Below are 22,521 nucleotides of genomic sequence, written 5' to 3' on the forward strand. Positions count from 1 at the left end.
AGGCGCATCTCAGCACTGCTCCGCTCCTCAGCTGTCACACTCCCCCTGCGCTCCCAGTTCGCTCCAACTTCTCTCTCCAAGTCCACTCGGTAAGTTCAAAGTTTTTCAACGTGAACGTATATGCAGTGCTATGACAATACGTGTAATTGCATGCGGTAACGTGGTGAATAGATACGTTAAACATGAACGAAGTTAATAAAGTTTGCTTTGAATTTGTCATGTGTGAAGTGCGCTTTTTAGAGCGCGCATATGCATTTGCCAGTGCATTGAATTACCATTGGAGACGCTCATATGGAGTTAAATACGCAATTACAGCCTAGACACTGTTTCTTACTATTTCTTACTATTAACGTAAAACGCGACCTACTGCATGATTAGTTATAAGTTCACTCTATATTCCCATTTGGCGCTTTTTCCGCTACGTGAGCCATGCATGTGAATGATAAAACTGATTTGCGCATTATTCACGTTGTATGCCAGGGCTTTTCGGGGCTGTAAGAGTGTTTTTGAGAAGCTGAACATCTGCACGCATTGAGGCACTGGCATATCATTTCTGCAGCCTGACTGTCAACAGCTGCCACTGACTGATGCTCCAAAAGACTTTACATATGAATGGGGCACAAGGAGGAGGAACTGTACGCCATAGGGACGCATGGCACTGCCCATAGACCGGCACTTTACTTTAGATTGTTTCAGGCTGGCGTGTGTAGGAGTAACTAAGTTTGACTTTGGACATGTGTGAGGGAGGGGGGTAAAAGACCATTACAAGGTTATATATGTATGTATGTATGTATGTATTTAATTATTTATTTATTTATTTGCATCTATAGTTTGGGAAAGCTGGAACACTGAAAACATGTCTTGTATTTTACACTAATTTTTAAGATTTTTATGATTTTGATTTGTCCAACCTGTAAATAGCCCAAAGTGCCATCTTTGCAATAGTAGAATAGTGGAATATGAAATCATTCACTGAAATACAGTGGGTTTGCAAACTGAAGTAAGCTATATGCTTATGTATTTGTTACAGTTAGAAATTAACGACATTAAACAACATTTTCTTGAAATATTCTGACAGCCTAGTTTTACATGGCTATGATATGATATGATATGTATAAGCCACAGATGTCTTAAAGAGCCCATATTACTCTATTTTCTGGTTTATGTTATAATGTTGTTTCTTCACTAAACACGTACCCGGTGCTTTGTTCTGTTTCATTCACACATTTTTAAACACATAAACCTGGCATATTTAAGCTGGGTTATTCACTCAAACAGAAAACAGTCTGTTCCACCTTATGGTGTCGGGTAGCAATACAGAAAGTGTGCTTTTAAACTCCACACGCCTTTAGTAGAATCATTTGGATAATTTCAACTCTATTGCCAGTATTTACTGAGCAAAAGATAAAAGTTAACAACTGTTAACTTGAAAACTACCACTAACTGACATCACAAGGTGGAACAAAGCATTTTGAGCTTTGACAATGTAGATAGCCTAATAATGCAAGATTGCTCAAGCATGTGTTTTTATGAAATAAAACAAAACACTGAGTATGCTTTTGATGAGGTAACAGCATTATAACATGGGTAAAATCTCGCAAGAGTCAAGAGTTTTGCCTAACATAGCACCTTTATGTGTAAACAGAGTGTGAGTGATAGTTTATAGGTGACTTGACTTTTGTTGATCCCTTGGCCAGGCACTGCTCCTCCTGTCCAAGATGTCCACCATGAGTTACTACATGGATCCAGTTTCTTCCTACCCAGCCCTTCACCCCTGCGACCGGCTGGGTGCACTGGTAAGGCCCTCCTCGTAAATTATCTCCATCTTAGCATGCGCTGGACTACCTACCACATAGCCCTAAGCTCTTTATCCATGTGTAACTATGTGAATGTGTGGGCTTGTGCGGATGGCTTCTGTTTTCATGTTTTAGCCTCTGGTGTCCGTCACTGGATTCTGGACAGTTGTTGTAAAGGAGCCTGCAAGTCCTCAATGTGTTCCTCTCTGGTTTCACACAGTCCAGAGTCATTTGTTTGGTGAAATGGTAACTCTAATTTGCCTAATGTGAATAAATGTGATTGATTGTCTGCCTAATTTTATTTCAGTGAATGCCTGTTTATTCATATTTTTTTCATTTTTAAAGGTTTTCTAGAGGGTTTGGAAGTACATAAATGAATGACTAAATAATTGCTGCATCTCAACAGTGGGACCTAACATTTTTGGAGGGTGCGTTCACTCATGTCCTGGTTTGGCCCTGTTACAGTCCTGATGTAGCCTTGATCTGGCCCTGTTCTAGTTTAGTCCTTGTCTATCTTAAGTTAAGTTTTGGTTTAGTCCTAGTTTAGTCAAAAAGTTGATGTGGTGTGTGTGTGTGCCAGTGTAAACACACCCTTTAACCCTGTCTCAATCTCTTTGAAGCAACTATTGTGATAGACAGTGACATAGACCTTTTGCATTTTGGCCTATGAGATAAGTCCAACAAAGAAATCATGTCCGTGTACATCATGTTCCTCATCGTAATACCCCTGTTAAGAAATAAAAGTGACACAAGCTTCTCTAAAGGCAGTGGGAATTGCCCTTTTGAACTTCTATTTGTTACACAACTACTAACTTCTCTTTTGCTCATACAAATGTAAACATCAAGAACATTTAGCAATCTTCCGCACCAGCCGATCCCACTGGATACAAACTGTCTCTTGTGAATACTCCTCACAGCCCTGCCACCTGCACTGTGCTTTGCCTCTGCACACGCCAGTTTCCATGAGCTCTATACGCCGTGTTAAATACTTCCAAATGAATGGGTTGAATAGAGAGTCACTGGTAGCTGGGAACATTGGGATTCCTGTCAGGTGAGCATTCGAAAGGTGAAGGCCAAGGAGCGGCAAAATAAATGCCTCCATTTGTATGCAGAGCTGTGGCACATTAGGATAAGAGACTGGGGTTATATGCAAATGGCAACCCCGCCCCAGCAGCCAGGAACAACACCGAGAGATCTGGCACCAGAGCCCCTAATTGGCTCAGGTGCTTGGGCCTGGCGTTAAAATTGAGACTACAATGTACCAGGGCTACATCGGTCAATAGGTGAACTTGGGTCGCTTGGTGGCGCCGTTCCCTGTGAATTTACATGAGTTATCAGTAAAAACAGAGACTGGAGTCTAATGTGTGTTTTATGACAGTGATAAAGGATGAGAAGTCCTCCAATTACTAGCATTCATTTCATACAATATTTTCAAGTAGTGGAGATGTGCTAAAACCAATAGTAAAAAGTAGTCAAATTTAAACTGGTGCATGAACTAAATGGTCTTCATTGTGGCCATATCTAACAGACACAGTGAATGTTCTATCCATGGAGTAGGCTGTTAGACGTGGTTAACATTATCAAGGAGGTAAAGGAATCACACCTCCAACCAAGTGTGTAGTGGGCAAACCATGTAGTGTCTAGCACAGGAGTGGGCAAACTTTTAGACACAAAGGCCACAAAGGGCTCTAAAATTTGACGGAAGGGCCGGACCAGGAGCAGATGGATGGAGTTTTTTGGTAATCCGCCTCATAATAGAAAAGAATTACATGGGATATGGGTTATTGAAATATCCCAAAATTGAAAATCATTACAAAGCTGTCTTTCAAGTCTCACAGTATTTACTATTTATGGAAATGACTTTTGAAACACTGACAGTTATTATTATTATTCAAGTTCGGCGGGATTAAAAAGATTAAAGGGCCGCATATGGCCCCTGGGCCGTAGTTTGCCCACCTCTATTCTAGCATCACTGTTACATGATAATATTACAAGTAATGGTAATGTATCTCTATACTCTCCCCTAGTGGCTAGAGTTGGTATTTTTTTGTTGGTGTCTTACCATGGTCAATGATTGATCACTATATATACAATCATAATATCTGATTATATCTGACACGTATTAACCATAAAGCAGTATCAGTGCCCCTAAAACTATTCTAAATCTAAAATATTGTTAAAAAATCATGAGCTGCAATAAATAAATAGTGTAAAAAAACACTTTAGTATTTATTTGCATCTGTAATGAGACATAGAACTTATTAATTCAACCGTTTATGGCTTAAATCTGATCAAATAGCCAAAAAATGACCATAAATAATTAAATAAATAAAAATACTGCATAGAAAATGTACGCATTATAAACATTGACCCCCCCATATATTGAACGAAAAGTCGATATAGTAATTATTGTGACAGGTCTAAGGATAGTGATTCCTTCCCAGTTGCCACAAATCAATGCTATTCTGACCCATCTGTCTGGTTTATGAGTGTGTATGTATTTTCCAAAAGTAATATGGCATAATATTTGATCAATGATTTAGGTCAAACATTTAATCTTGAACATGCACATTTTTTACTAATAACACTGCAGCAAGTTTAGAAACATGTTAGAAAAATGCTTCTCCCCCGCCCCACATAAAATGCAACAATATCTATTCAATATAGTGTTTATTGTTTTGCAGGATATGCCTTTGCTGCTATCATTACACACAGTATCTCTCCCATCCACATACAATTTCATATCTGCCCTCCATGTCATATGCTGATTTCAGACTTCCCCCTCTGTGACCTCTAATGTGGCCTATCGAGTGATAAGCAGAATCAAAATACAGTGAGATAAAGTCAGTGCGTCAAATAGCTTCATGGGTTATCTGTTTGACAATAATATTTTGTCAAAACAAGAACAAATATGAACACAGTCTATTATTAGAGTTGGACAAATGGAATGGCCGTGATTATCAGGCCTGTAAGCTCTTTCTAAGACTGTCATGATAACAAATTTTGAAGTGCGATATATTACTGAAGTAAATATAGATGATAATATTGAAACTAAAATATGCCTCTGATGTAATAACCCAGTTAGAGCAGATTTCAACCATAAAATTATTCTAAATGTACATTATTGTTAAACGACAATAAATAAACTGTAGAATGAATACTTATGTACTTAGTTTACTTCTGTAATGAGTCATAGAAGTTTTTAATTCAGCATTTTATAACTTAAATTTATCATATGGCCAAAAATTATGACACAGTAGTGCAAAGAAATTTACACATGATAAATACTGACTCCAAAAACTACTGTTCCAGCTTTCCAGTTTTCATATATTGAACGATAAGTCGATATTGTAATTATAGCTCTTTTGGTGGTCACTTGCATATTTTTTTCTATGTCTTTGTACAATGACAATGTTGCTCAAACACAAGCAAAGTAACGTTACCTGTTTTCTCTCAGCGGCAGAGTGGAGGAGTGGCAGCAGGAGCACAGACCCACATAGCAGCAGTGGTGCACCCCCAGCAGCAGTGCTACCCTTCTCAGCCCCTCTACCCCCCGGACGTCCCATCACAGGAGGTGCCCAATGGACATGACTTGTGCACTACAGGTAAAGATATTAATTATTATTGTGACAAAATACACATTTGCCTGATGTTGGTGAGACGAACTTCATTCTCGGTCACCCCTTACAGTGTGTTTTTAAATGAAATATATGCAGCTACATTAGTGGTCTAGTACTCATTCTGATTATGGAGGGAATGAGGAAAAACGCTTGTCTCCATGGAGATTTTTTGCTTTATCTAGAATGTTCCACAGTATGGTGTTAAACCTATGAAAAGAAGCTGGCAGCACCACATCATTTGACGATTACACTCAAACTCAGAATGCATGTTTTTCAAGGTATTTTCTAAGCAATATAAACAGTTGGAGTTTAATACCTGTCCGGGAAAGCAATTACATGTTTATGCAAACATGTGACAGATGCCCCACCAGCAAAAAGTTACATAGTGAAGCTTTAAACATAGTAATTTTCCTCCAATTGTGTTGTGACACAATGGAAACTATTTTACGTCTTAATAATTTGCCGTCTTTACAAGCAGCGGGGTATAAAAAGTCTTACAGTAACTCTATTTACTTATGAAGACTGATGAGTAACAATAAACAATCAAGTTACTTACGGGAACGCTCACTTGATTATTAGTCATGCACGCATTCAATCCAAATGGACACACATATTTAAGTTCCTCCCTTGACCCAGTCTCACATGCCCTCGGTCCAAACTCTTATTGTGTGTCTTCTGCATGGGGCTGCTGCTGACCTAGGGGCCAATGTCTTCAGCAGACCTCTCCTCCCTAAACTCTGCTTCTGTCCTTCTTCTTATTGGGACATTGCACATTCTTGCCCTACCATTCTTTTCATAGTTTCTTGTTCATTGTCCTCAAAAGCGATTGTGTAGTGTATGACTTGGGCACATGCCATATAGAATATATTATTAGGGTGTTAGGGGGTACAAGAATTTCTTCCGTCACCTCCCTGTTGGATGCAAAAGACAGCCATCTTTTTCCCAAGCTTCTAGTTTGGCCCCTGGAGAGACAGAAGGGGCCTAAATTTGTTTTAAGTGTGTGCGTGTGTGTGTGTGTGTGTGTGTGTGTGTGTATGTAAGAAGCGAGTGAGGATTTGATGAGATTTGCTCATGTTTGTTGCCACGGACACACTCCTTTGGAAAGTTGCTCCCAGCTCAAAACTGTCGACATAAACATAGCTTCAAGTGGAAAAAAACGACCCAATGCTGACCCTTTTCTCAGCCTCCTAACACATGCAGACTTAGAGGTTCAGCATTAGATTCATTTGGTTTGGTGTGGGTGACAGAGATAACAGCAGTAACATTTGAAGACTCTGCCAAAACAAAAGATTAAAAACATATTTTGGGGTGGACAATACAAATTAAATAAAAGCAATTTTGAAGACAATATTTTTATTCAATACTTTTATGTTCAATTAAGTTTTTCCCACCTACTCATCCCATTGGTCAACCTCTGCTCTGCTTGAGTGGCAGGCAGATTTATCCAATCACATTTGATGTCTTCCATATGCAAAATATTAGCCTGATTCATCAGCTGGGTTCACTTTGTGGAAACTGTCTGACTTGCATTAGAATTTGTTCGCTCGATGGTTGGCAGGTACTTTTTTCATTTAACCAGTCGCTGCTATTTTGGTCGTGACATATGTTATGTGCTGCTAATGGGGCTGGTATATTAAGCTTTTCCCAAATCCCGTAGGAAGAAGGACAAGAACGTCTTTCCCCTTGATAAAATTCACCAAACATTCTCTTTGTTCAGGCTTTGAATCCTCGATGCCAACACAGATTATATGACTCTTCGCTGATTGTCTAGTTTCCAAACTCGCACTTCCGGGGTTCTTGCAAACCGTCTAGTGTATTCCGATTCCTAATCTAGCTGCTGGAGAGAAATGAAATTGAACGGAGGCACTAGGTCGCGCCAGCCTGACTAGCAAAATATACATTTTTCAAAGAAATGTGTATGTAATGCTTTTCCTTATTTTTAAGGCTGGGGACCCCTTATTGGTCAGAAATGTAGAATATCAGAATGTAGCTTATAAGAAATTGGAATGTAATGATGCTTTAAACATTTTCGAGGGACTACAAACACATAGCCCAGAGACCCCAGTTTGAGAATGGTGACCTTAGCAACTTAAGCTGTTTAAAACTGTAGGTGTGTGGAGAAAGAGGCCAGCTGTGATATAGATGTCAGATACAGTATGGCCGTTGCGTTTGGCTCAGAGCCCAATGTCACACAAAGCTTCCTGACAACAACCATGCCAGGGTCAAGTTTACACTAACCCTGTTTTTCCCTGTCCCCCGCTCCAACTGTAAATCCCTCTGTGAACGTTTAATAGTGAAAGTGTTGCACGTCCTGAGATAGCACAGCCCCCAGTGGCGACGATGGGGAAACGCAAACCCATTCACTAAATTCACACCCTGCTCTCCGACGCGTATTGTGTTACAGCATCCTCCCATTCACTTTGGCAGACCTGCTCCCAAGCTCGCATAAGTTCACTGTACATTTAAAAATCCCATTTACGGACACAGCTGTGATCTGGCACTCAGGGACCATTGGTTTTATTTGATGTGATTTGACAGCTGGACAGTGAGAAGAGGAGGGGGGTGTACTGGGGAGTGGGCGGGCGTACAGTTCTGAGGGAGCAGGACAGGCGGAGGAGGATCCCAAACGGAGCAGTCTTGAAGGGGGGACACAGGCCGAGGTTGTGGGCTCTGATGAGGGGCACGTCCTCACGGGTGCAGGCCCATTTTTTATTTCTAAAAGTAAACAGGCAGCCTGCGGGGGTCTGTGGGGTTATGGGAAAGGAGGAAACAGTGATGCTAATCAGGCCTCTGCACACTTCCCCCTCCAACAATAAAACAAAACAAGAGTGGAAACATGGAGAAGACAGACAACACTGAAGGAATAGCCTACAGCATGTGGACTCAGATAAAGCAATCTGTTCACAATGCATTTTTGACTTTTTGCTCTAAATTCTTGTAATTTGCTTCAGAACTATTTTAAACTTCACTCACCCCCTCCATAAACATCTTTAAGTAGCACTTAGTTTCTAGGAAGTGTTCCTGTGGTAAGTTCCTCTTGATAGTGCAGTGACTAATTACACACACTTGAGTTGGAGAACAGGCAGTTCTGAAACATATGCAATCACTGACGGCCAGTGATGCAACACATGCCAGCTCATCAGGAAAGGTGTTGCTTTAATGAGTCCTCTGAGGGGTGCCTATTGTTTTAACACTGACATAGTGGGATTCACAGACTTTTACAACACCATACTGGTACTGGTGATATTATTAGCTAATGTGGAATGCAAGACAATTTTACGATCAGTGTATTTTTCCCAATGTCAGTTATTCTGTAATAAACTGCTGCTGCTGCTTCCACCCACAGGGACTGTAGTGTTATCAGTGAGTGAGTGCTAACAGAGTGGGAGTGATGGAGGCGGGCAGGATGAGCAGAGGGAGGTCTAAAGGCTGAGTGGCTCTGAGGGGGGTGGGGATAATTGAATTATCTGCACAATGGAGTGATGGGGGGCACGTGGTGCTGCTAATGGAGGAAGAGATGTCCTTTTTAGCGAAGCTAATTGTTCAGAAAAGAGCTGAGCCTTTGTTCAGGGAGGCCCAGCTACTTTCGCTGTGCACTTACATGCACACAATCAAATAAGACACACACAAGCACATGCGCACACATGCACATACACACACACAAACATTTGCACACATATACACACACACACACACACACACACACATACACACATATGCACATGCACACAGACACACACACATGCACTTAGACCAGTCTGAAGAGCGGCCTGTGTAAGAGCATTTATATTGTAGACGGACAGAGGCGGAATACTGAGCTACTGTCCCAGTGAAGCCTCTGATCTCAGCAGGAGAGATCCAGCCTGTGGCACCTTCTCACAGCGTCTGCCGCAGACTCTGTTTTACTGTTGTGTGGTGTCTACCTCTAAGACTGGCCTTATAACACACACCTCCACCAGTTTACTTGTGCACTGTAAAGAATCTATTACTTACACAGTATATTGGCTAGAGTAAACTTAACCTTCTGAGCTGTTATGCACAAACTGAAGATTTGCCGTGACAGATGTGAGACTGACTCTAAATGGGCTAACCTTTTGGGTTAACTCAGTGAAAAGTAGCAGGTGTGATAGTGACATCTAAAGATTATAGACAGGCCCACAACGCAGATGTGTCAGAATGAGAGAGCGGGGAGCAGTGAGAGAGTGCTGCAGAGAAGCAAGTAAATGAGAGAAACCGACAAACTGTCAACACCATGGCAACAACAGCAAAGAAAAGAGGCTGTGAAACCTATATATGCGTTTGATCTGTCAAGAGCTGCAAGAACTTTAGCTTTGTGTGCGTAAAATGTGACTCATAGCAGCATCTATTCAAACAGATTGGAGAAGATCCTATTTCATAATTCCTCATAGGGGTGGATTATATACCATACTCATGTAAAAGTTAGTATTTTTATATTCTTTTGAAAAGGTAAATGTTTTTGTCACAGTGTGATAACAATTTGCCATTTATCACCTTATTACCCAGTGTAATTCCTCATATTACACTATTTTTTGATCTATGTTATAATGTTGTTTCCTCATCAAAAACATACCAGGAGTTGTGTTTTGTTTCATTCACACATGTTTAATATACAAACCCTGCATATTTAGGAGTTCTCTCTCTCTCTCTCTCTGTTCCACCTTGTGATGTCATGTGGTAATACACAAAATCCACTGTTTTTAATCTACACCTTAGCTAAAACCACTTGTATAATGTAGCTCTGGATTGTCAGTCTCTATTGAACAAAAGGTAAAAGCTGTAACTTGAAAACTTCATGACATCACTAGGTGGAAAAGAACATTTTGAGCCTTGGAAATGTAGACATATTAATAATAAAAGGCTTACTCATGTATGAATAAAACAAAAGACAATTCTAGGTATTTGATGAGATAACAACATTAACAACAAAAGTTAATTTAGCATAATATAGGATATTTAAAATGTTTATTTATTAATGAGTTTGTGTATTTATTTATGAATGGGAGGTGTTGCATATGGAAAAAAGGCAGGCCACATTGACGCCATAGCTCATTTCTTAGTCAGCGATGTCATTAAGACCCAGTGCTGCCCCGAGGCTCCTCCACTGTGAAGACTAAGGGCTGGTCCTTGTAAAAGATACCAGGGAGTTCATTACACAAAACAAAAAGGCTGCGAGTGGGAGATACTGACAGAGCTCAAGTCTGAAGTGCTTTTGTCTATTCTTCTGTTTGCTATACTCCCACCGCAGAACAACCACCATGCAGGGGAGTGCAGTGCAGTAGCTTCCCAGATGAGGAGGCTCCGATCAGGCCAGTGTGTAACTTGATCCAAGGTCTACTAATGGAACCAGTGATGTACCACAGGTTTAGAAAATCCATGGGTAATCAATATCTCTGGCTCCCCAGCCTCCTGCCAGATTATCTCATTTAGAAATACATACTGTAGATGGAGGAGCAGCTCATGGCAGTGGAAAAGAAAAACTGGTTAACAAACAAAAACAAACAGACTATTTGCATAATGCCGTTAAATATGACAGAATTACAATCATTTATGGTGTTGGAGTCTAAATATGAAATATGACATCCTTTGTGAGTAACTGCCCAGTGTACCTGCACAAAGCTTGCTATTGCTCCAATGTATGTGAACCCCTGTACAAATAACCTTGTGGAAAAATAATTAAGTACTATTGTATAATACAGAAATAGACAGAGACTAATTTATTTTTTGTGTTGTTCCTTAAGGACACAGTATGCAACTTTTAAACAAAAATAAGCACAAAAAGCATGTTTTTATTTTTCATTTTGGTTGTGGCTGTTTATTGCACTGAAAAACATGTATCCCTACTTTTCCATGGAGTTTTTCTATGGCAGTAAGTTAAAATGAGTGGCTTCTTTTGCTTCTTGACGATGAAACAACACCAGAAAAAATCTATTGCAAATTCATGCCAAGGCTAAATCGTATTTTCATTGATTGTCCCCATTGACTGTATTGTGCTTATGCCATTTTACCCACTTAGTTTTGCAGTTTTGTTAGGTGGCTTGTTTTTATTGATGAGGTGAACAGGAAATACTCTGAGGTGTTTATGAGGTTGAGTTACAAGTTATGAGGGCGCCTGCATGTGTAGAATATAGGGCACATACCATCTTATAGCTTTAAGCATAGTCCTACTTAATAATTGTGGCACATTTTCCATCAGTAACATGTGGGCTACAAGAGCCACGGACAAGTACAATAATTACTGCACATCGCTGGTACAGTTTAGCAGTATTGAGAGTTTTTATATACACAACCTTATCGTAAATAGGCAATTCTTGTGTTTTCTGAGCTCCTTTCTTGAGACATTTAACTGCTTTCTCATCTCTGTAAAACCGTGGTAATTTGCGGGAACATGCGGACCTCTGGCTGCGTAATGACGCTCAGGGGGAGCCAAGTAGCCGGCAGAAAAAGGCTCTCACGGCGGGGACCTCGCTCTGATAGTAGTGCAGTGTACTGTAGAGCAGTGGAAGTGCGCTCCGGAGCCTTGTAATTGAATTGTGAATCAACGGCCCCGACTCCAGACCTACAAACCCCACCCCTCTCAGATGTCGTCGCTCCCCGGTCTTGGCAAATGCTACGCCCATAAGCTCAGTGATACGGCGAACGAGTGAGTGAGTTTATGAGTGAGAACGAAAGAACGAGGAAAAGACGTGTAGTAGAGAGCTTAGACAAAGATAAGTTTCTTTAGACGCGCCGTGAGTGAGACAAGGACACACGCGCAACGTGGGAAGTCGTTTTTTTCTATTTTGGTGTTTTTTTTTTTAGCTGGTTAGAATAAACGAAGGACGCGGCGGTGATCAGTCACGTTGCTCTGATGATCATGACGGCAGCTGTCGATATGAAGCCGACGTTAACGATTATAAAGGCTGAAAAGATGGACGGTGAGTACCATGGACACACAAACTCCCCCTTTTGAGCTAAACACTGTGTTTTCCGTGCGTCTCCTATAGTGTATGCTTTACGTCAGTGGCCACAACAGTTTTCGGCAATTGTTTTTGACAGCACATAGCGTTCTGAACATGTTACAGTCTGAAGATGGATATTGCTCAATAGTGGACAATACGCAACGCAACACTCGTGGAAATCGCGCCTCAGGGTACAGTAATGTAATGTACCTTAACGACAGCGTGCTGGTTCTTATCAAGAGTGAATGAATCACGTTGGTAACTATGACGCTGAACCCAAGTTAGATCAATAAACTGGCTTAGTACAAAAGAGGGTGGGGAAGTAGCCTACATACATTTACTGATTAGCATTAAAAGTTTTACCTAATTTTCAAAGATTCAACCTCGTTCTATGTAACCTAAACACTGTTTGTACACTCTCCTCTCCATCCCTCCTGGTCCCTGGTCTTGTCTCCCTCCCATGTCTCTGAGAGGGCAGGCTGGGCGGGCAGGGCGGGCTGGGGGATGAATGTGCACTGCTGAGGCTTGCCTCTCTGACAGAGCAGCACTTAGGGTTATCCAGGACAGGGAAGCCCCAAAACTGACATCTGCTCCACAATTATTCCTGCTTGGCTTTTTATTCTTATGGTGGGTGTTATATTTATGTACTTTGAAACATTCTTAACTTTCCTTTCCAGATGTTGGTGCAGCATTTGGACAAACTGGAGTAAAAGCTAATAAGAGTGATTCACTCCATTAGACATTTTTCTTGTAAGCAAAACTGTAAAGTGCTGACTACTGCAGTTACATGGCGTAGCACTATCTTACAAAAGCATTTCGCAAGGCTCCCACTTTCATGCTCTTGGGGGCACTTGGGTCAAGCAGAGGCTGCCAAGGAGTCATTCAGTTCACAGCACACAAACAATTTGTTTATGCTGTTCACAGACCTGGCATATGTCTGCCTTTATAAGTGCCAAGAGCAAAACTCCTTACTGACTAGAATCTTGATATGGCCTTTTAAACCACCTAAGCAAAACTTTAATGGACAATAAATCAGTGTTTACTAATACACAATATCCCCTACAAACCTAATAGAAACAAGTACACTTTATCATACTTTTCCTTATGCTGATAAACATTGTGTAGCTGCATTTCAAAAGCTGTTATCCTCTCACATTAGGACATGCCATTAATGATAGCGACATGACTCTAATTTATGAAGTGGTCTGAAGCTGATGGAGAGGTCTCTTACGACGTGGCTCTGCTGCTGTCCCTGGGCCTGCAGGTCAAGGTTCACTTACTGACAGGAATGTTTGTGAGCATGTCCTACTGAGCATGGAGGCATAAAGGAGCAGGAGGGAGGCACAGCACTATCTGATCAGAGGCGCGCTGTTTGTTATAACAAGCATGCCTGATGCTCGTAAGAGGGCCCTTATATGGCATCCAGCTCCCTGCCCACTCATGCACAAGCTGCATGGGCGATGACTTGGACTTTTAATGTTTTCTCTCCTGAGGTGCCTCCCTTTGGCCTGGCAGAGGAGCTGGTGTTAGACCTGGCATGTTACATAAGCATCAGGTCTGTGCTTTGGTCATGTCAGCTGCCTGTCAGTAGCACTGTATAATATATGTTAGTGTGCTGCAGCGTGGTGCCTGGCAGCTGTGCAAACAGTGTTTGGGTGATCTGGCCTAGTCTTGATGTGGTCTGTCAATGAACTGTGCCAAACAGCACAAACAGGTCCATTTCTCATCTCATGGGCTTAGTATCAACCTGAGGCTGATCAGGCTCAACTGATCAAACGATGATCAGCTGAACCCCTTCATCTTAACCATTATATTTATGTTGGACCAAGCCAATGGTGCCATGCCCACACATGATCACTTCTGCATCAAAAATCAATTTAAACAGCTATAGAAATATAAACAGTGTAACACCATTTCATCTTTTTATCATCAGTCGATCATCGACCCTTATTGTACACCACCAAACCATTATACTATGTGGTTCCTATCCCGCTGCTTCCCTGGTGACTACACGCCTTAATCTTTGCTTATAAAACTTAGTCATAAAGTAAGGCGTGTTAGCACCAGAAACTGCAGTTGGCTAAATGGTAAGCACATGTCAAATGGAGTGGGAGAGTGGGGGGCTTTAGAATGAAAGAGGGCCAAGGTGTGGCCTGACCGGTGGACAAGAAAGTTCCTCATTTACCTTGTGTAAGTTACACTGCTCAGGGACTCTTCAAGCACCTGCTGTAATATATTTATAGTCTTAAATACCTAAATGCTAATTCAAACGAGGTGGCCTAGCTGATTTGGGTGACTTGGCACAGATGTTTGTCCACAATAAGACCATAACACTTATATATGACCCAGATCGCTTCTCTGAATCCACTTGCCCAAACCACCTGCTTTTCAAGTTTGCGTGCGTTGCTTCTGCTTTTGTAATCAAGCATTTAACAACCCATATATTTTAAAATGTTTTGCTTTCTGCAGAATTTTCTGGATATAGAGGCATTAAGTTAGTTTTGAAATTGGATAGTTATGTACTGTTCAGTCTATTTACTATATAATAAATAAAGTCAAATAAAACAGACAAACAAATAAAACCTCACAATGTGCCTTAGTGCTTTAGGTAAAATGGAATAGCAACAAAGATTACATATAAATTTGCTGTATACTGTGTGAAATGGTATTGTATTATTATAGCCAATTGTACCTCTTAACAATGCCTTTGTTAAATACATGACGTAAAGTTATGCTTCACACGGAACGGTCAGTTCATTCATTAGGTACAGTCACATTTGTGGAATGGAGAAGCCCAATTCTCAAATGTCCAGTCATTCTCTCAGTTGGTGACTCATGGCGGTGCGTGAGTTTTGTGTCTGGGGAACACAATCTAGTTGCGTGCCTACAAAGTTATACACATTTTGGTAATCCTTTCTTTGCTTACTGTAGATATGTATTTAGCATGTCAGAATGAGGCTGACATGTGGTATTCATCTTAAAGTGCTTGATACTACAGTTCAACATGTCTAAAACATATGGTACCACAGTCTTATTTTTATTACCTTTAAAGAGACATTTGATTTCAAACTGAAGTCATTTTGCCACCCAGACCTCAGCACATTTCTGGTCACATTAGTGGAAAGCATGAATGTTGCGAGAAGCACATTAGCGATTGTAAAACAGGAGTGGAATGTGAAGCATGTAACTTCAAAACAATGTGGTCTGCTGGGAATTTATTTATCAAGAATCCATATGTTGCTCTTAGCCTACGTTAACACAAGCAACTTACTCTTATACAAGCCAAATGTTTAATTAGATACAGCCTATAGAAGATGACAGGGTAACTGATATAATAGCAATGGTATGTACAGTATTGGTAAAATGGTCCAAGAAGCATGTTTTTTGGACTAAAATCCAGCAGTGAGAGTAAATTGTTTGTCAGAAATGTCATGTGTTTGGTTTAACGCCCAAACAGTTCCCCAGAGCATCCCCTGTGTGTTTACGCCAAGCAGAGAGCAGGGAGGCCAGAAAAATGCACAGTTGACCGGCAGCACCTGCACTATACTGTACATGAGATTACACTGCAGTCATATTCCAAACTCACAATGTATCACCAGCACTTTTTTAAAAATTTTAGTGTTATTTTCTTCTGCCTGTAACTAGTGTGAATAGCTGTAAAAAGTCTGGTTAATATCCATCAACTATCTTGTCCGATGTTTCTTCTCTGACATAAATAGTAAAGTTATGGATGTTCACATCTCAGGCTAATGTGATTACAAAGATGGAGTCGGTGGAAGAGAGAAAGACAACTAGACGGTTCTTCGGGGCATTAGTCTCACTTACTGTCTGCTCTTCGCCGCTCAGTCTGTGGTGCTTATGATCCTGGACCACTCCAGTTTCATGGGCAGAGACAGATGTCAGCAGTAGTTGCAGTAGAACTTGTATTTGGCTTGTTGAGTTCAGCTGCTTTACTACCACAGGCTCGTGCTCCGTGAGGCCATCCAGGAGTCAGTGGTGGAGCCCTCAGAATAAAACCAGTGTCTCAGCAGTGATGTTGGAGGGACTGGCCTCTGAATCTCTGTAAGTTAACACTGTTGTGTTTTGGTGCTGCTCTGGATGAGCTCTGGTCTGGCTTTGTGGTTTGGCTTTATCCGAACCCACTTTTCTTGTGTGCCCTTGAAGTGAAATGGAAATCTAAACAGTCCAACAGCTGGCTGAACAAGCAGTCCTCTGAACGGCGACTGCCACCCAGCCCCAGCCTTTGCAGTCCTCAGACACACTTTATCACCTCTGCTCTGAAGGCCCCTTTATGCTGAGCCTTACGACCCGCACTCTCAGACCAGGGGAGCAGATATGGATCTCCATCAAAGGCTCCCCTCAGATACCACGTCACCTCTGCTCTGTGGTCTACAGACTGCTCCAGCTCAAAGCTCCAATCATAAACCTTTGGCACAAAGCCAGAAACTTTTTCCTGCAGTTGGTGTGACTCTGTGAGTAGGCCACTGCACAAGCAGCACCACTGAGAAGTCCATGATTCCTCTGGATCTGACCCTCACCTGAACCCACCTCTCACCTTAAATCCCCCAGGAAGATTCCACTGAACCACAGAAAACTGACTTGAACTGACTGCAAAACTTTCATGGGTGACTTTGACACGGTTATAAATAGAAAATGGTGTTTGTTGATATCATCTCTTTTTTCATTGACTTCCTCACAGCACCACATGCAGCGACTAAGTAAACTCTGTTATTTATAGCCCCATCACATTATAAGAGGCGTATTGTCCCTTATTTGTTGGGCCTTGTTGCCTGTTCTGTTCCTATCATTGCATCATCTGGAGTGGAGGCGGCAGTCCCAGCTTTATGAATGAAGCGCCTCTCTGCCAGAGGCTGGAGATGGCATTGATCCCATGCTGATGTCAGATTGTGTGAGACCTCCCATTCACAGGCCTGTCTCTGGTCTGCCTAATGCCCAGCCTGCTCTGTCCTGTGATGGGATCATGTTACAGACAGTGACTCATCCTTTGCTTGGTCCCCCTTAACCCCCCCCAAGGTGCTCTCTGCTATTTCTCTTCACCCTGCTTACTCAGTTGTCTCACAATCTCAATTAACGCACATGTTATGCTAACATTAATTCATGCTTATTTTATTTAGCATTGCCGGTTGTGTTGAACAGACTATATTGGGCTGGTTAGGGCAGACCATGGGGCAAGACTGCATAAGGTGCAACTCCTGTCAGTAAATCTCCCTGCGGACACATATCGTCACTTTTAGCTGCTTGTCCATTACTCCTATCTCTGCTAGAGGGGAGTGGCCAATCAATAGCTTTTACTGTGCAACCAGACAAAACATTAGTCTCACTATATCAGGAATTCTAATGGACTTATCATTTTCCTTCACATAAAATGGATCATTTTATATTAACGGCTGCACCATTTTGAATTCTCAACATTTTTTTCCTGATGAATTAAAATAAGTCATAATGTTATGTCTTGAATTTCAGTTCACTGGTACAGAATTTGAGCCAAAGGCTTGACTGCACTTAGTGGACAGGTCATCACTGTTAATGTGGAAAATGAACTTACTAATGCACCACCATTCTATATTCCGACCATTGACCAACCTAATGGGGCTATAGACAATGAAATCCTATCCTAAAGCGTGATCAATGTCATTGTTCGAGAATTATCCCAAATGCGATTCATCTATGCCCTAATCATTCTCTTCTCCACTGTTTGTGAGAGGCTTATAAAGCGGTTTCCATACTCTATAGTGTCTTTGATGCAGGATTTAATGCTGTAGTGGTCTCATGTCAGTGCAGCCAAGTCCTGTCTGGGTCTTGCTTGATAAAAGCAGTGAAGGGGAGGGGTGTAAATGGTTCGAAAGTGCAGACAAACTCCATTCGATCCAGCTTAAATAAACTGCCACATTTGCTTTTGCCTCGGCTTCAAAGAGCAGACTGTCTGATCCCAGCATCATCTTGGTTTTAGTCCTTTATAGCATGTCGATTTTGAACAACCTCACATGTGCTGATTCGCAGACTAACTGTCCCTATTTCTTTTTAAACAAAGTCTTCAAACTGACTGTATTCCCTAAAAGTTAACTAACTCTGAAACTAAGAATACGTAGATTCAGGATTAACACACAAAAAGCAAGAAAAACTGCAGCCAGGGAAAAAAAAAACAAAAAACTTGGAAAACTAATTTTTCAAATGGGCAGACAGACACTGGGTACGTGGGTAAAAAGGGGACAGCTGTTGTGCATTCCAGACGAGGTCGAGACGTCAATAATGGCTGCAAACAAGCATGAACTGTACGCTGCCTCTGAGTATGTGGCAGATGAAACCTCCGCCAGTGGAAATGCCACAACATCTGGGTTCAACAAATGCTGTTGAAGACAAACTTCAGTGTAAAATGCCTTTATTTATACTTCAAATGTACAATGTTTAAAAGACAGAAAAATATAATTGATGTGGCAAAGTATATCAGTGTAGAAATTATTGTTTACAGATCCTATAGATCAACTTTACAGAACTTATTATTGTATGCTTTTCAAATGCGGGTCAGTTTTTCCATCCATTCTAGTTTGGTCTACAGGGTCTTTCCCTCGGTCACATTATTGTCTCTCACATTATGCCCTTAGCCCATATCCAGCACGGTCAATCTAATTAGATGAGTGGGAGTCATTGGGTGCTGTTTAAAGCCATCAAAGGGCGCCCTGTTCCCCGCTGGGTGCCCACTGGCGGTGGACACAAAACAGAGAGGCCTGTGTGTGAGTGGGACCCTGGAGACAGCCCACCCCTCGACTCTGCTCGCCACCCGCCGGCAGCCTGGTGACATCATCACCCCGTTCCCTCACCTTTGACCCACCACACTGTTTGACCCTGTGCAGCCTGGCGACAGTGAAACCTCTGTGTAAAGCAGAGCTCAAGAGTCACAGTGTCACTTATGGCCACCAGACGCTGATTTAAAGAGGTTAATTTTCCACTAGAGTTAAATGTACTATTTTCATGGGAAGAATCTGATGTGTAGAAACAAAAAAATGGCCTTTCTGGAATATTGTTCAGTTTTTGTTCAGTCCTTTTGTTTGCATTGTTTTGCATAAAAATTGGGCATTTTGTTACCCTAGGTTCCACTATTTTCTATATGCTTGGCTGACTGAGAGGGAATTGCAAAAAAACACTGCTCCATTGTGACCGAAAAAATGACAAAAAATATAAACTGCAAATAATAATGAAATCTGTGCACTTTGTTGTTGACCAAATGTGTTTGAATTGATTGAATTTTCTTTTTGCTTTGCAGATCCAGAGTGTGGGGATGTCCCACTTCTAACGCCTGGTAGCAAAGAGATGATGTCCCAGGCCTTGAAAGCAACATTTAGTGGTTTCACCAAGGAACAACAACGACTTGGTATTCCCAAAGGTAATGCCATCGTGCATGTAAAATCCCTAGCTTCCATCATAAATTATGGTTCTAAAATGACATGCAAACATGCATGTTAGACACCAAGAATGTCCTTATATATACACCAAAAGCAGACATACTGACTGTGGACAGAGATGTAAAATAATGATTTATTTTTCTCCATAGAGCAAACTCTTGTACCACTTTTTTATGCAGGCTTGTATTAGGCATGTAGACTGTAACTAAACTATTTACCATATGTGTCCCATGCAGATCCCAGACAGTGGACAGAAAACCATGTAGCAGAGTGGTTGACATGGACAGTTAATGAATTCAGCCTTAAAAACGTGGAATTTGACAAATTCTGCATGAACGGAGCCAGCCTGTGTGCCATGGGAAAAGACCGCTTCCTCGACTTAGCCCCAGACTTTGTGGGTGACATCCTTTGGGAACATTTGGAGATGCTTCAAAAAGGTAATTCAACTTTTCAAACTGTAGATTTGGAGGAAGTATATAGACTACATATTTGTTGCATGTATACAGTGTCTTCATGGAAACAATGCATATTAATATCTTGCTGTCCACATCATCTCATACCACTGTTGGCATTTGCCACTGTAACAAGAGCTGAACAGGAAGACACAATTTAGCTCAGGCCATTAATTTTTGATAATGCTGGATGCAGTTACATGATACATGAAATCAATGAGCAGGTCACTGACGCTCTGTCTCTATCTATTTTTCATGAAGAGGATACAAAGCATTACCCCATCAATGGACTGACCTCCAGCTTCCAGGAATCTCGTTATACCTCAGACTACTTTGTCAGTAAGTACCCATTACATTTACGTCCACTGTCATCATTATAGTAGCGTTTTACTACAGTACACAAGTGTATAAAAAAGTGTATAAAATGTTATTAACATATTCTATAAAAAAAAAAAAAAAAAAAATATATATATATATATATATATATATTATATATATATATATATAAAAATTACAATATAAAAATAGAACTGAAACTGTGAAACAAGATTTGCCAGATTTTTGGTAATGAATCGATAAATCAGATCACAGGGGTGAACATCAGATTACTCACATCAAATGTAACTGTTTGCATGACATTTCGATAATCTGATAACTCCAGAAATTACATAATGATTAGATGTAAACATAGCCAGTGAGCTTTGCATTTATTATTTACAATACTGACAGTTCACATAAAGGATAGAACCTAGACACAAAGGAAATCTCAATATATAAAATTACAACCATATCAAATAATAGCCTTTTTAAATTAGTCATGACTTCCTAAAATAACCTAAAACTTAAATGACCCCTCTATGGTATTTACTTGTGTCTCCAGGCTATGGTGTTGAGCATGCTCAGTGTGTCCCTCCTTCTGAATACTCAGAGCCCGGCTTCATCACAGAGTCGTACCAGACGCTGCACCCCATCAGCTCAGAGGAACTGCTCACGCTCAAGTACGAGAGTGAATACCCCACCATCCTCCGCGACACGCCACTCAACCCGCTGCAGGGGGACTACTTCTCAATCAAGCAGGAGGTGGTCTCGCCTGACAACATGTGTGTGGGACGACTCAGTAGAGGTTAGACTGAACACACTTTAAAGGGCCTACGCTATTTTCTGATCTGTGTTATAATGTTATTTTCTCATCAAAATCATACCTGGAGTCGTGTTTTGTTTCATTTACACATGTTTAACACACAAACCTTGCATATTTATTGAGTTGAATTCTTCTCTCAGACAGAAAACACTCTTACCACATGACATCACAAGGTGGAACAGAGAGGAAGTACGCCACTGTGTTTTTAAACTTCATGCACCTGCATGAGTAACTGGGCTGGCAACCATTTTGTATACTGTGGTCCAAAGCAAGAAAAATGATCTGACAAAGGCTTTTTTTGCCAAAACGTTCTTTAAAAATTATTTTAAAAAAAGCTTTTAGACAATGGCCATCAGAATGTGCTATGATTTTTTCACTTTTAACTTTTTCACTTTTAAATAGCTGTCCCTTGCATTTGCACTTCTACAAGAACTGGTGTGTTTTCTGTTACATTTGAAGCTTCATGACATCAGAGTGGAACAGAGCGTTTGAGCTTTGCGGATGTAGACTGACTAATAATAAAGGATTACTCAAACATGTGTGAATGAAACAAAACACAACTCCTAGTAATTTTTTTGATGAGGTAGTGTAATACAGGACCTTTTAAAAAGTACTTGATCTGTTTTATAAAAAAACAACAACAAAAAAAAATAATGTTTTTCCCATTAATCGAGGAGATTATGGTGCTCCCCCATAGTTTAATCTTTGCCCCCATGGTCTAAAGCAAGCTGAGCAATAAATTGGTTTTTAAAAAAAAAAAAAGATGACCTTTTTAGAGTAGTAAGAGACAGTAAGTGACATACTTCAAAACTGTTTTTAATAACATGATTCAAAAGGATTACCTGGGCCACCAGTCTTGTATAAACCTTTGAAAAACACTGTAAGATGATACTGGAAAGCTATATTTGTATTTCAACCACTGTAACCACTGTAGCTACTACTCATATTTATTTAGGCTACTGCTATATCTACCCACTGCTTCTTCACTACCACCATAGAATATATATATACTCCGTAACACAACTTCAGTTGATGTTACTGCTACTTACATTATTATTTGAATCAATGAGAAAATCTTTCTGTTGTACCAGTCTTTCTTCCCTTATTATTATTCAAAATCCAGATAGAAGGT

At 40.8% G+C, this 22,521-nt stretch overlaps 1 protein-coding gene across 3 annotated transcripts in view; it reads left to right on the plus strand.

Annotated features, from left to right (window-relative positions):
* ets1 (v-ets avian erythroblastosis virus E26 oncogene homolog 1) overlaps positions 1-22,521 on the plus strand; it is a 31,062-nt gene continuing 8,541 nt past the window's right edge. The window contains exons 1-7 of one of the 3 annotated variants that reach the window (XM_020926903.2): positions 1-89; positions 1,698-1,796; positions 5,254-5,401; positions 19,658-19,777; positions 20,033-20,233; positions 20,510-20,587; positions 21,129-21,371. In XM_020926903.2, the coding sequence (XP_020782562.1) occupies positions 1,719-1,796; positions 5,254-5,401; positions 19,658-19,777; positions 20,033-20,233; positions 20,510-20,587; positions 21,129-21,371 (868 nt within the window). In that variant the 5' untranslated portion in view covers positions 1-89; positions 1,698-1,718. Of the gene's footprint in view, positions 90-1,697; positions 1,797-5,253; positions 5,402-12,058; positions 12,352-19,657; positions 19,778-20,032; positions 20,234-20,509; positions 20,588-21,128; positions 21,372-22,521 lie in introns of those variants that run through there. The other 2 variants (XM_055166827.1, XM_020926905.2) reach the window with 2 other exon arrangements.

Source organism: Boleophthalmus pectinirostris, unplaced genomic scaffold (assembly GCF_026225935.1).
Source record: "Boleophthalmus pectinirostris isolate CB_2022bp ecotype Guang Dong unplaced genomic scaffold, ASM2622593v1 HiC_scaffold_9, whole genome shotgun sequence".
In the NCBI taxonomy this organism is placed as follows: Eukaryota; Metazoa; Chordata; class Actinopteri; order Gobiiformes; family Gobiidae; genus Boleophthalmus; species Boleophthalmus pectinirostris.